The 14,483-nt window shown below is 42.2% G+C and overlaps 1 protein-coding gene across 1 annotated transcript in view; it reads left to right on the top strand.

Annotated features, from left to right (window-relative positions):
* The window catches only part of htr2aa (5-hydroxytryptamine (serotonin) receptor 2A, genome duplicate a), a 93,696-nt gene that overhangs the window by 49,643 nt on the left and 29,570 nt on the right, over positions 1-14,483 (top strand). The window contains 1 exon segment of the mRNA XM_020621568.1: positions 743-943. Within this exon segment, the coding sequence (XP_020477224.1) occupies positions 743-943 (201 nt within the window).

The raw sequence follows: 14,483 nt of genomic DNA on the forward strand, positions 1-14,483 counted from the left end.
GAACATGCATGTTTGCATGTTCTCCCTGTGCTTGCGTGGGTTCTCTCTGGGTACTCCGGCTTCTTCCCACTGTCCAAAGACATGCAGCTTAGGGTGATTGGTGACTCTAAATTACCCGTAGGAGTGAATGTGTGTGTGGTTGTTTGTCTGCGTGTTGGCCCCACGATGGACCCACGACCAGTCCAGGGTGTACCCTAACCCCCCCCCCACGACTAAGTGGTATAGGAAATGAGATGAGAGACAGTCCTGAGAACAAAATGTGAGGTGGGAGTGGACATGAAAGTACAGAGAAAAATTAGCATGTTCCTGGCTACAGTACTCCACCATGTTTCCCTGTTAAAAATGAATAGTAGTTGGTGAAGCTGTGCAGATGAATTTTACTAGTATTCAGACATTTCAGCTTTCTTAAATCATCCAAGAATGAGGACGGTTAAAGTTGTACTGCACCAAAGCAAAGCATGTTGGTGAAATCAGGAAATACACAAGTGAAGAAGCAAATTCATTTCTATACAGAAAATAGCATGAAATAACTAAAATGCAGCATCACAAAACATTCATTTTTTGTTTACCACTGTGTTTTGATATGCAGCAATAAAATCAGCCTTTTGAGAAGGTTGTGGAAAAGTGCTGTGGGGAAATTAAACTACAATCATCAGCAGCAGTGCCCTCCACTGATTCAACACATATGTGACTTGTTCTGTCTTCTCCATGTTTCCATCCATCCACCCACCCCCTCCTGCAGATTATGGGTGGCCCCTGCCCTCTGACCTTTGTCCCATTTGGATCTACCTGGACGTCCTGTTCTCCACGGCGTCTATAATGCACCTGTGTGCCATCTCTCTGGATCGATACATCGCTATACGAAACCCCATCCACCACAGCCGCTTCAACTCCCACACCAAGGCCAGAATCAAGATCATGGCAGTGTGGACCATTTCAGTGGGTAAGGGCACACAAATACACACATTTGTTTTCATTCCTTGTGGGGACTTTGATGTAATTTCCTAGAGACTTTCCCTAACCCTTAACCATTCCTTTCCGTAAACCAAGTCATCACCGTGAAATTCAGCGATCCCCATGAGGAAGGCCGAGTCTCCACAATGTGAGAAATGCCAGGGCTGGAAACCACTGGTGCACAGTAACAGTTTGCAGGAGTCATCCCAGATGTAGACAAGTGGATGAGATGGATAATATGAATAAGAAGGCTTTGATGGAGACTTGGTGAGAGCTGAAGTTTATCAGATGGAGGTCAGAAGGCAGCAAGAGGAGATCTGAAGATGACAGATGAGCTTTAGAGTACAATTGGTACTGTACACTGTGGACAGAGAAGGCAGCAGGATAATTTAGGCAGATCGATTCAAAAACCTCACAGTTCAGATGCATTTTGTTTTTGAAGCCTGTATTTATAGAGTAACCCTGAAAGTGTCCTTCCACTTAATAGTGTTCGCTCAACGCATGCAGTCACACTGCAGAGCTGCTTTCACAGAAACCTTCCACACTCATAAAGGTTTTCTTAGAAAAGCAACAGTAGCACTGCGGTTGTTCAGAAAGGTGTTGCATAAATAAAGGAGCCAAACAAGTATTAAAACTATTTTAAAAGTAAGGAGTTCATCCATCATTAAATGTACTAGTTACCACTGTGCTTTTCTTGATCTTTCAAAATGTCTTCTGTGAAAGACCTGCAAGCACGAGTCAAAGTTTAAGATTCTTAACAGAACACAAGGGTTAATGCGTATGTTGTGGCACTGACAGCCCTGGGTTAGGCTTAGAGAAAGGTAACAACCTACTGAACGTAAATCATAACTCAGGTCATAATTACACTGCCCTCAAGATATATCTGACAAGCCAAATTAGTGATTTATACATTTATACATTCCTCAAAGACATGGTTGGTGTATCAGCAGTTTGGTCAGGATATATACTGGGAAGTTAATGGGGGAATGAGAACAGGTGAGCAGGTGGGCGTGGACGTCTCAGGATGAGTTACTACCTGGCCAGTTTTGAACTAAATGCTAATGTGCACTAAGATTTGCTTATTAACACTAAAGTCAAAGTACAACTGAAGCTGATGAGAAATCCTTGTTCATTGTAACAGTCTCCTCGATGAGGTCTTGCTGTTGGACAAGAGTTGTTCAGCACTGCTTTGGTTGGAAAACAGAGAGGGAGATTAAGAGATTAGCAGGACAGGCTGCTCCTCTCCAGTTGCCATTTTCATGTGTTCAAAGCACAAGTGACGTTTATGACTCGATATAATTTTTATGGAGGCGAGGGAACAGTCAGGTCCTGATAACTGGCTTTTGCCTACCTGGCTGGTATCCAGTTGCTAAGGTCAGTGGACCTAGATGAGAAGGAAATGTAACGATGGACTGTTGGAGGTAGTGGGAGGGATGAGCACAGAGCAGATTAGCTTTGTGCTCTGGGTGAAAACAAGCAGGAATATGAAGAACAGCATGAAGATAATACATTTCTGTTTCAGCTGATAACGTTTCAGTTTGCAATCTGCAAAACAAACCATCAGTTATTGTTTAATTAAAGCTAAATTATCCAAAACTGTTTCCACTTTCCTGCCTAGTCTGAATAGTTTTTATCCTTAATATACTTATTGTGGATTGTTATTATTGTAGAAATGTTGACATGTCTCCAAGTGGCAGTGTGCCCAGCTCTGAGATTTTATCAAATTAATGGATGGCAGGAACATTATACTTTGATGTCAGTGCTGTTTGGTTTTGTTAATGATTCACAGCAGACTTAATTGAGTTATCCTGATGTTTGGACGATAACAGACAATACAGGCAGCACTTTGCTCAGGAGAGTGACGCACAAGACAGGAGCAACTGATACATGAAGAAATGTCACATTGTATAAATCTGGAGTCCACCACAAGACACATTTTGTTTAGAGTCTTTCAGTCTTTCTTGCTCCTACAGTAGGTGCAGGGGTCAAGGTACATTTACATGTCTCACCAGTGTCTTATAATCCTTAAATATACTTTTGGAGTCACAACCTAAAACCGTAATGGATAAAAATACCGATATTGATAATCATGACAAATCTCAATATGTCCCCAGTGTCTCGCTATACTGGACCCCCCTGATGTGACTGAAAGGCCTCATTCAATGAGATCCTGCCCTTTAGAAGTGACTAATGCGTTGTCAGGCTGGAAAACAAAGTCCTGGCGATCACAGTGAGTCTACCACAGGACCAGGCAGGACAGAAGATGTCCCTCCTGTGTGACTCTGCAGTGATCAGTTATAAAATGAAATTGGAGGGGTGATATTGTTGTGTGGAGTCATGTGACCTACCACAGAGCAAGCGGCAAAGATTCTCTGATTACGACTCACAAAAACTTTTGCATTAGATAAAAGGAGGTTTAGACGTGATCAATATTTCATCATGAACCAGACAAACGTGTCATTTCAGTTTGTCGAGAATATTCTCTGACCTTTTAGCTGGAGCTGCTTGAAATGCACCAATAAATGTGACAAAGAAAATAAAAGATTGATTGGTTTCTCCACAAAGTAAGGTAATAAAATTCAATACAACATTTTTGTGAACATCAAGGCATCTGCCAACATTAAAACAGAGACATACTCCAAAGTCGACGTCACCCTGTGGTGCCTCCTCCAGCAAAACAAATGAAGGGAGAAGTCATGAGACAGGGACAGTTTTGATGACCTTTAATGAAACACTCCAACTAGAAATGAGCAGAACAAAAGCATCAGCACAAACAACACTGTGCTTAATGCACTGAAACATCCTCCAATGGTAAAAGTGAAGGATGCCGGAGAAAGGCTCTCTACACCAAGAACACATTAATGGAGTTGGCCATTGTCCTGTTCCTCGAATTTCAAGTAATAGTCAGTGTTCTGTTTTGTAAACGTCTGCCTCTCAGTTGTCCACTATGACATCCTCCTCTTAAAGAATTATACCCAAGTCATTTCAATTTAGTTTCCATTAATGTATCTGTATGATCTGTCTTGTCGTTCTATGGCCTATGGCAATTTCCTCGTCACTTCTTCCTGATGTTCGATGAATTTTGAAAACTGATTCAGTCTCTAAAGCTTTGAAACACAAATGCAAGAAAAGTCATTTCCTATGACTGTACAAATGTGCTTCCTCATCTTCTTCAGGTCTGGTGGTGGAAAAATCTCCTGAGACTTTGTGTTTTTATTCTAGGAAGCAAAACCTTCTCTTCTGGACAGATCAGTGGTGGAACAACATAGCGCTGGGCCTGGGTGCAGACCATACTACTGGGCCCTCATCCTGTAATTCAGTTACTATAAAAGGGCAACTGATTGCTTATGCAAACAACAGACTATCAACCACCTTCTTACATATAGTCTGACTATAATCAATTAGAAAATAGCACATACTCACACAAGCACAAATTAACATTAATCAAACAAAAGGCTATGGACACTGTGGCAGATGCAACATGGATATAAATCAGTAATTAAACAGTCAATAGCTAAAAGTAATATTACACATGTAGATGTATAAGCAATATAATTAACAGCAAAATCAGTGCACTCCAATAATTATTATAGGCTGATTCAAAACAGTGAGTATGTGAATTCTGAACACTATCTGATGTAAACACACAAAGTTGTGTTACTACATTGTATCTTGCAATCAATCATCTTCCTTGGTATAGCCTCTGTAGAATCTATCAGAAAGTAGTGCAATACTCACACAAACAAAAATAACCAACAATAAATAGATAGGCTGTGACACTCCCATGGAAACGTACAGACATAAGCCAGCTTTGGCAATTCAGAATTCAACAGCAGAGTGAAGCACTGTCCTGTTACATTACACATACATGTAGCTGCATAAGCAAAACAAATACCATCACGAGTGCATTAACAATTACATTTCACCTTAATGGGTCTGTAACGCCTCCTAGTGCGTAAACACACCCAAAACTGTGCTGCTGCATCACTTTAACTTGCAACTCATCAGCAGCTAGAAAACAGTGACTGTACCCAGCTATTTGGATGACATTCTGCTGGCCTAGCGCTACACAAAGTTCTCTGTCATATGACTTGGTCAAATTTCTTGACTTTATAATGTTCAAATGTGGAAAAGTCTGGTCTACAGCTCGATGGTAATAAAGGATGGGCTGCTGTGCTGCTAACCAGGGTGCCCTCTTTTGCTTTTAGCTAATGTTAGGTCATCTGCCCGCATTTGCTGACAACAATACAGAGCAAACCAAAAAATAATTGAGTTTCTTTAGTTTTTAAACTTTATATTCCAAGTCTCGCTTCTCCTTTTGCTTTGAGCACCACTATTGCCTTTGAATGTCTGTGGCATTTTGAATGAATGCACTAAGCAGTTTCCCCAAAACTAAAAATCTACCTTAGTGAATGATGGGAGGGTGTGTTTGATTTAGGTAACTTGGTATGCTCCATGGGTGGTGCAAATGTAGCTATAAGCTATGAAGAGGTAAAATTACAATGACCTTTATGGTGGCATGTAATTAGTTCCTCAGTTTACTGAGCATTGCTATATGTTGTTAATTTACATTGTTGGAACATTCATGTTGTCGTGAGGGCCCGCCCAGGCCCCGAGATGGTGCAGGTCCAGGTGCAGCCACACTGCTTACACCCCCTGACACTACACCAGTAGGCTAGACCTCAGCACTCTTGAACATACCCACCACTGTACGTCAGTGAGTCTGCAAGTGTAGTGAAGTCTGGACATTTGAATTCAAACTTCTACCAACATGAAATTTTTTCCATATAAAATCAGTTACAGGTTTTTGGAAACTTGAATTGATCAATCAGCTTGTCTGACACAGGCACAAGACACAAAGCTTTGCATATGAGACCTTTCCTTTTGCACCACTCAACCCAAGCAGTGTCTAACATGCCTTGGACGGAGATTAGTTTAAAATGATGAGGCTGTTTACTCAAGGGAGCCACCCTGAAGGTTTACCTCTCTTAGTTGAATTATATCAGTAAAGTGAATAAAATAACCTGTTAAAACTCCCCAACATTCACCCAAAACTCACTTTAACTACTTAAACACATAATTCCTTACACACAGAGGTGCACTTCAAATATTACATCACACTTGTTGGTGTATTGGTGTTGTTTTGCACCTCTGTGGTGAGACGCTGGAAAAGCAAGAAAGTGTCAGGGCCACTTGGCGGCTGCTGCCTTTCTCTCCTCTGTTCTCTCCTCTGTTCTCTCAACCTGCGGGATTTGCACCTCAGCTGTGTTGCATTCGTAATTAGTGATTCATTTGTCGTGCACACAGCTGGGATGCAGCCCGCTGATTGACTTCCTCCTTATTTATACCTCTGGCAGACGCTCCACCGTCACCAGAGCAGTACCCAAAGTATGTGACTTAATGTGTGTTACATTACTTACATTAATGACTGTAACATGCATACCCCGCAGCAGCCCTTTATTCATGGTATGTATATACATATTTTAGATTTCCACGCTGACAGTGACTGTGGTGTCGATTTCTCTTATCACGTTGGTCTTTCGTGTTTTCACCGTTTCGTTATTTGATTTCCACGCTGATAGTTCCTGTGCGTGGTTTTCTTTTGTTTTCTTTCCACCTGTCTGTCCACATCCTGCTGCTCTCCTGGTTTCAGCCGTTTCTGCCCTACTCTGGTTTAGTATTATTTATTGCCTATGTTATGTTGTTACTTTATGTTTTTATTCCATTAAACCTCTTTTTTTGTACTAGCACCTGGGTCAGCATACTTGAGTCCTGCCTCAGTCCTCCCTGACCCTCCTGGTGAGGGGGACTAAAACATAACAAAAAGTGCTGAACTGGAGGCAAGAGGTGTGTCTCTACAGACATCTACATGACCCTATACAGATACCTGTGGCTTGACATGTCAGCTTATTTGTGTCAAAGGCAAAGCAAAAGAAGGTGGTCTGTGCATCCTCTGCTGGCTGTAGCTAGGTAGCCAGGTAGCCAGCCAGCCTGCATGCCAAGCCAGCAGATACTGAACGTGGCCTGCTGGCTAGCCGGCATGAGTCCAGTGAAATCTGTTGATATGATACAGTGCCTTGCGAAAGGCACATTTCAGGCTTCAAACATAAAGATATAAAACTGTAATTTTTTGTGAAGAATCAACAACAAGTGGGACACAATCATGAAGTGGAACGAAATTTATTGGATATTTCAAACGTTTTTAACAAATAAAAAACTGAAAAATTGGGCGTGCAAAATTATTCAACCCCCTTAAGTTAATACGTTGTAGCGCCACCTTTTGCTGCGATTACAGCTGTAAATCGCTTGGGGTATGTCTCTATCAGTTTTGCACATCGAGAGACTGAAATTTTTGCCCATGCCTCCTTGCAAAACAGCTCGAGCTCAGTGAGGTTGGATGGAGAGCTGTCTTGTTGGAAGACAAATCTCCGTCCCAGTCTCAGGTCTTTTGCAGACTCCATCAGGTTTCCTTCCAGAATGGTCCTGTATTTGGCTCCATCCATCTTCCCATCAATTTTGACCATCTTCCCTGTCCCTGCTGAAGAAAAGCAGGCCCAAATCATGATGCTGCCACCACCATGTTTGACAGTGGGGATGGTGTGTTCAGGGTGATGAGCTGTGTTGCTTTTACGCCAAACATAACGTTTTGCATTGTTGCCAAAAAGTTTGATTTTGGTTTCATCTGACCAGAGCACCTTCTTCCACATGTTTGGTGTGTCTCCCAGGTGGCTTGTGGCAAACTTTAAACGACACTTTTTATGGATATCTTTAAGAAATGGCTTTCTTCTTGCCACTCTTCCATAAAGGCCAGATTTGTGCAGTATATGACTGATTGTTGTCCTATGGACAGAGTCTCCGACCTCAGCTGTAGATCTCTGCAGTTAATCCCGAGTGATCATGGGCCTCTTGGCTGCATCTCTGATCAGTCTTCTCCTTGTATGAGCTGAAAGTTTAGAGGGACGGTCAGGTCTTGGTAGATTTGCAGTGGTATGATCCTCCTTCCATTTCAATATTATTGCTTGCACAGTGCTCCTTGGGATGTTTAAAGCTTGGGAAATCTTTTTGTATCCAAATCCGGCTTTAAACTTCTCCACAACAGTATCTCGGACCTGCCTGGTGTGTTCCTTGTTCTTCATGATGCTCTCTGCGCTTTTAGTCATTTAGGTCAACATTGGATCATTCAGAGATCCTCACTGAACTTCTGAAGAGAGTTTGCTGCACTGAAAGTAAAGGGGCTGAATGAAGCCTGAAATGTGGCAAAAGGTCGCAAAGTTCAAGGGGGCCGAATACTTTCGCAAGGCACTGTAGGACCAATCTAATAGGACAATGAAACAAGCTGAAGGAAATGATTGTGTGTGAATAAGTTCAATAACAGTTCATTGTTTTCTACTTTGCTAACATCAGTGGAGTCCAGGTGGGTGGGGCAGGTAGGAGGATGAGTTGAGTAAGGGAAAGGCTGGAAAATAAAGGACCAAACTGAAACTAGAAACACTTCCAACTCCTTTTTATTCCACTAAATTACTGTTTTCTCCTAAGCTTATTAAGTGAAAAACAAAGGCACTAATTCATTGGTAGTGACTTGTCAGCCTTGCCTAATGCTTCTGAGGTCCTCTGCAGCCCAGAGCTCTGCGTTTGCTTCCTGTTGCCTCCACTTCATTAGCTCTATCATTCCGCACCGTGGCTGCTAATGACTGACGCTGGAGCTGCTAAGAGATAATTTAGCCTCCTTCCTATTCCAGATCCAAAGCCTGACAGCTGGGATTCCCTCATCACTTACATTCTCTTCCCCATAAATTGATAGAATGACATAATTTTTCTGAGATCTGGTTACTTGAGGAGATAGGTCTGCCTGTCTTAATCGGGTTGTCCGGTGATACAGTAACTTTTGGGGAAGTGGCTGAGTGAGGAAACAGTGCAGATAAAAAAAATAACCACTATTATACCGAGCAGTGATTTTTGCTTCACCCAGTGAAGTCAAAATGTACATGTGTTGGCTTTCACCACTATCTTGTCATAATTTCATGCTTCATGGCAGTTTAGACATTTTGCCAGCGGCAAATCCGTTTCCTGATTTTGATGATTTCTCCTGTCCTGGGCTGCACACTGCTGCTTCGTCTCTGACAGGGAACCAGTGTGGTGTTCCTCAGCCTCCAGAGGTTACAGGACTCAGAGAAAATTGGACTTTGTTTTGGTGATGCATCAACAGACTGTTCAGCATTCGGCTAAGGCCCTTTCCTTTCCTTTCTGCATGCAGGGATATTTGTGATCAGCACATAAAGAGAATCTGCAGAGAAAACTGTAATTGGGATTATTTTTAGCTGGAGCAGTGTGTGCATGTGAACTCGAGTTTAAAATACTCTTCCAACATACTGATGAGAATATTTTATTTGTATATATTTCTTATGTGCTGCTGCATGTATTTTACAGTGGTTACACTCAACCAATTTAATTAGAAAATAGACACAGACAGATAGATAGATAGATCTACATATCTATGTACGACAATACAGCTGGGGCAGCAGCATCAGAGCCAGTGACATCAAACTAGGTACAAACACTACAATACATTGACAACAGTAAATGGCAAAAGCTGGTTTTATATTGAGTTTGTTTCTGTGAAAACCAACTTTGAGAAACTTGGAACTTGCCCCACATATGGGGTTTTTCCACTATAGGAACCTAACGAAATGTGTTGCGCCAAGTAATGCTCATCACGGTTTCTGCGCTTGTTCCCATTACACTCAACCCACCTTGGAAGTGCATTCTGGGAGCACAATTTCAGCACTCCTTAGGAGGTAGTACTAAAATCAAGAGCAAGAGCACTCACCGGTGGGGGCAGGAGAATACTGAGGCTGTTAAGCATGAAGATGATGTTATGGTGAGCACAACAGACAATCTGGCAAAGAACACAGAGGAAGCTAATCAGGGAAGTGGAGCCAGGTGTAGTGGGTGTGGGAGTAAGGACAGAGTAACAAGTGAAGGAGAGGCAGGTGTGAGGGGCAAAGCTGGACCTGGGTACCTGGAGACTGGATGGGAAAGGACTGATCTCAGAAGTCCAGAAGGCAACAGGGCATTAAGGAATCTTTGCACACACTGGTGCATCAATAATTATTCTTTAGCAATCGTTAGATCCAATTGCTTTTACTGTAAGTAATTTTTTGGCTGCAGGATTTTTTGAATATATGACCTTTATTTGTAACAGTATTTCTACACTGTGATACAATTACTTGAAAGCTCTGAATGCTTTTCCCACTACTGCCCACATCTTCACACAACAGTTTTTACAAGCCGAGTAGCATTAAATATGAGGAGTAAACTGACCTTAATGTGTAAAATTAGCCTCCCATTATCACCGGTCCTGATCATAACTGCACCACTACATAAAGAAAAATCTGTGTTGTGTTTCCTGCACCATACAAAACTAGAGCTGATGGCTGCCTGGAGGAAAGACATCAGTCTGATAGCTGAGGCTGCTCTTTATAAAAAGCTCAGCAGTGAAGTGCACAACTTGTAGATAATTGGCAAAAACAGCAGTGTTCCTTAGATAGCTCTCATTTTGTTCCAGAGTAATGTTCCCTCTCTGATTCTGGCTTCAGCTTGTAATTAGTGAAGTTTTGACGTTTTTTTGTTCCATTTAACTGACTATCCTCAGTCGTCTTGACATGTTTGTTCACCTTTCCCACATTTGAGCTGATTTTTTTTTTTATGTTTATGGAAGCAACTCCAGGCTAAACCTTTTTTAAAAGGGTTCGCTGTGATGCAGCTGAGTTGAAGCTGAGCTGAAGCTCCACAGCGTCGACAGAAGTTGAGTAATGTGAGGTCAGTATGGTGGCAGCAGGTCCCGCCCTCAGGCAGCCTCAGAGCAGGCAAACACGCTGCAGTGTCACGCTACGCTGTGCCACCCACAAGCCCAGTGAGATTATTGCAAGATTTACTTCTCAGGGTTCATTCTCTTTACTCACACTGCCTTGATTTTGTCCTCGGGTTTTTCACACGGAGAAGAAAAAAGCTCTGGTTTCCTCATGAGAGTTTTGGCTGGCGTTGAGTCAAGCCTGCTAATGCTCCTGCGGTATTCATGGTCACAGTCTGATGTGAGTGCACGTAACATCAGGACTTACACATTGTTGAACATGGGAGGATAGGGGGTGTACCTGCACAGACACATACGGGTTTGTGCATGCTGATAGACGTGAGTGTGAACAGCTACATCATTACATAACCCAGACTGAAAGACTCGTGCTTTTCTGCACAGATGCTTCACATTTTAGTTTGAATCTACCAATTACATGAACTATTCACAAGACTCGAGTATGTTCACACCTGTTTACTTTTAGCAGTAGAGCTCCAGTGGTGTCCTACTGTTTAGGGGCCACCAGGAGATTCAGAGCTCAAACATGAGCACAGATTCTCTGGGAGGACAGATGTTAATGATACTGAACTCATTATAAGATACTATTTAAACAACAAATGAATAGTTTTTGTGTCAGATGATGTGCAGGTGTTTTTAGCACCAGGAAAAATGAGTTGGATCTGTCACAACCAACATTTCGGGCATAATAAATTACATTTGGGTCACTCTTACAGCCCCAGCAAGAAACCACATTTTTTAATGTTATGAGAACAAAACAACAAAGGTTGGGAAGCAGTGTCTCCTCTCACTGTATACAGCAGTTTAAACGTGTGAGCCATGCTTCCAAAACAAGTCCTGGGTAGAGAAACAATTTGTCACACAGTACTCAAGTGTGTTTTTAACACTGTTTATGGTTGAAATGCTTTAATTTGTTTAGCTGGTAGTTAGGTTGGCATCATTTAAAACGCAAGTAGACAGGAGAATGTGAAAGCCTTTGTCAATTTCTGACTTTTGCGCACAACATATGGCTATCTCCTAGAGTCAGTACGTACCACACATACTGAATATACTAGTGCATATACTGATTTGTTCAGTTTGGAACAGCACTAGATCACGGCTCTTTTTTGGCCTCAGGAGAGAAACAGTAACCAGTAACAACTGGAAAACAACATGGGATGTGCATTTTGCACATGGTGTTGGAAGATTGTGGAAACCAGGAAGGATGAAGCTCCCAGTGACCAGGAGTAACAAAGTGTAACTCACTGTGTTGATGTGTTAAATTATCAGTGTGAGGTTCCATCTCTGCACAGTAAACATATCTTTAAACATCATTTTAAATCTCGAGTGTCGCTTGTTGGACATGAACATGACAAATGTTGGAAATGTCTCTTGACACAAACCAGAATCATAAAGAACCTGTTTTCAGCGTGGTCAGAGGAAAGGCATCTGTGCCACTCAGCACTAAAGTCTGATTTAGTTTGTAGTTCCTGCAGAAGCTTCAGTTCAGACCTTAGTGCACTGCAGTCCACTCTATTAATGCTTTTATATATTCAGTTTCTATTTTATTAATTTATAATTTACTTATATGTTTTTATAAAGCTTGCTAAATCTTTTGGCAGATTCCCATTTATTTTAGTATATAACCAGAACCTGCAGCCTGGCTCCAGCTTCACAGGACTACAGGTAGAAGAAGTGCTCTGTGAGGCACATGGTGGCATATGTTGTGATGGTCCTGGATCAGGAGCCCTGTTCCTGGTTTTCTGAATAATAAATGGAGTCAAACGGTTCGTGTCACAGCTCAGAGGTGTTTCACATGGATAAATACTCAGTCTGCCATGTATGAGCGGGACTCTACATCCAAGTGTTAGAGGCAGAAGCCCAGACAGAAGGGGGTGTGTCAGCTGGTCTCCCTCCAGTCTGTGGATGAGCCACTGTAACACTCCCACTGGGAAACATTGTGCCATCTGTCTGCCTGCGCACACACACATAAACACATTAACAGACATATATTGCACTCATCTGTGTTTATACATCACTGATGCATGCACAGTGCTGCTTTGACCAAAACACACACACAAGCTCAGTCTGTCTGTTGGACTCACTCACAGATGGTTAATATTCTACTGTCACTGAAGTGATTGGAGACATTTGACTTTTATGTGCTGCTAGGTGGGTTTTATTACCTTGGACGAAGCCACTGTTTACTCATTGTCCTGACCAGCTAACCAGCTGCTGGCTGTAGTGTCACAGTTAGTGTACAGATGTCAGAGTTGTGTTACCCTTCTCTCAGCCCCCAAATGTTAACTTGTGGTGCACAAGACAGCAGTTACTTAACATTACAGTAAAATGTTCCCAGACAACATGTGTGTCTTCATGTTTCTATCCACCACTCCCATCTGGCTCTGTCCATCTTTGGGTGCTATACTATGACCTTAACAATGCAGTGCTTCATTTGTTCAAAAACTATGGTGTCTCTGAACATAATCCAGCCATGATTATGTTTCTACAAAATGTATTTGCAGGTTAGTTGTGTCGGAGCATCTAGACAAAATCTAGGAGGCAGGCTGACGGTGACAAACTTCATCATGATAAGGATCAAAAGCATTTCTGGCAACAAACTGGATGTAAGCTCCAAATCTACAGGGAGCATAAAGAACTGGCAGGGATTAGGTGGAACTGGTAGGTAGGTATTTGAAGCTGCTCACCCTCTCCACTTCGAGCTCCCGGATGAACAGTGGCCAATGAGTTCTCCTCTCCTTCCTCATGCCCACTATCAATCAATCAAAATTTATTGGTATAGCACTTTAAAAACAACGTCTGGTCGACCAAAGTACTTTACGCAATGCAAATCCAAAGTAAAAAATATCAATAGAGAAATAAAACAACATAGGAACATAAAAACACCAAGTACACAGAATCAACAGATAAAAGAAGGAAGCATTAGACAGCAGTATGTATTAAAAGCCAAAGTGAATAAATATGTTTAAATCAATGATTTAAAAGTTGTCAAGTCTGTAGAGGATCTAACATTAAAAAGTAAACCGTTCCACAATTTAGGAGCTGCAACAATAAAAGCACGGTCACCCCAGCATTTGTATCTGGCCCTGGGCACCTCTAACAAAAACTGGCTTGAGGATCTGAGTAATCTAGTCGGTTCATGCTACCTCACCAACTCAGTGAGGTAAGGCGGTGCCAAACGATTAAGAGCCTAAAAAACAAAAATCAATACCTTAAAATGAATTCTAAAACAAACTGGAAGCCAGTGAAGAGAGGCCAGTACTGGAGTTATATAGCTGAATTTCATAGTACCTGTTAAAAAATGAGCAGCAGCATTTTGGACCACTATCATCTCCTTCGTCTTGTCCATGTTGAGGCTGAGATTATTGTCCTTGCACCATGACACCAGACCGACCGGCCACCTCCCTCCTGTAGGCTGCTTCGTCCCCACCAGTGATGCGACCTATCACTGCACTGTCGTCCGCGAACTTTAGGATGATGTTGTCTTTGTGGGAGGCGACACAGTCATGGGTGAACAGGGTGTAGAGGATGGGACTGAGGACACATCCCTGTGGGGTGCCAGTGTTTGTAACAGTGCTGGCTGAAATCCTATTGCCAATCCTGACAGTCTGGGGCCTGCCAGTCAGAAAGTCCAGGAGGCAGTACAAGAGGCACGGGTGCA

This window comes from Monopterus albus, unplaced genomic scaffold, assembly GCF_001952655.1.
Source record: "Monopterus albus unplaced genomic scaffold, M_albus_1.0 scaffold261.1, whole genome shotgun sequence".
In the NCBI taxonomy this organism is placed as follows: domain Eukaryota; kingdom Metazoa; phylum Chordata; class Actinopteri; order Synbranchiformes; family Synbranchidae; genus Monopterus; species Monopterus albus.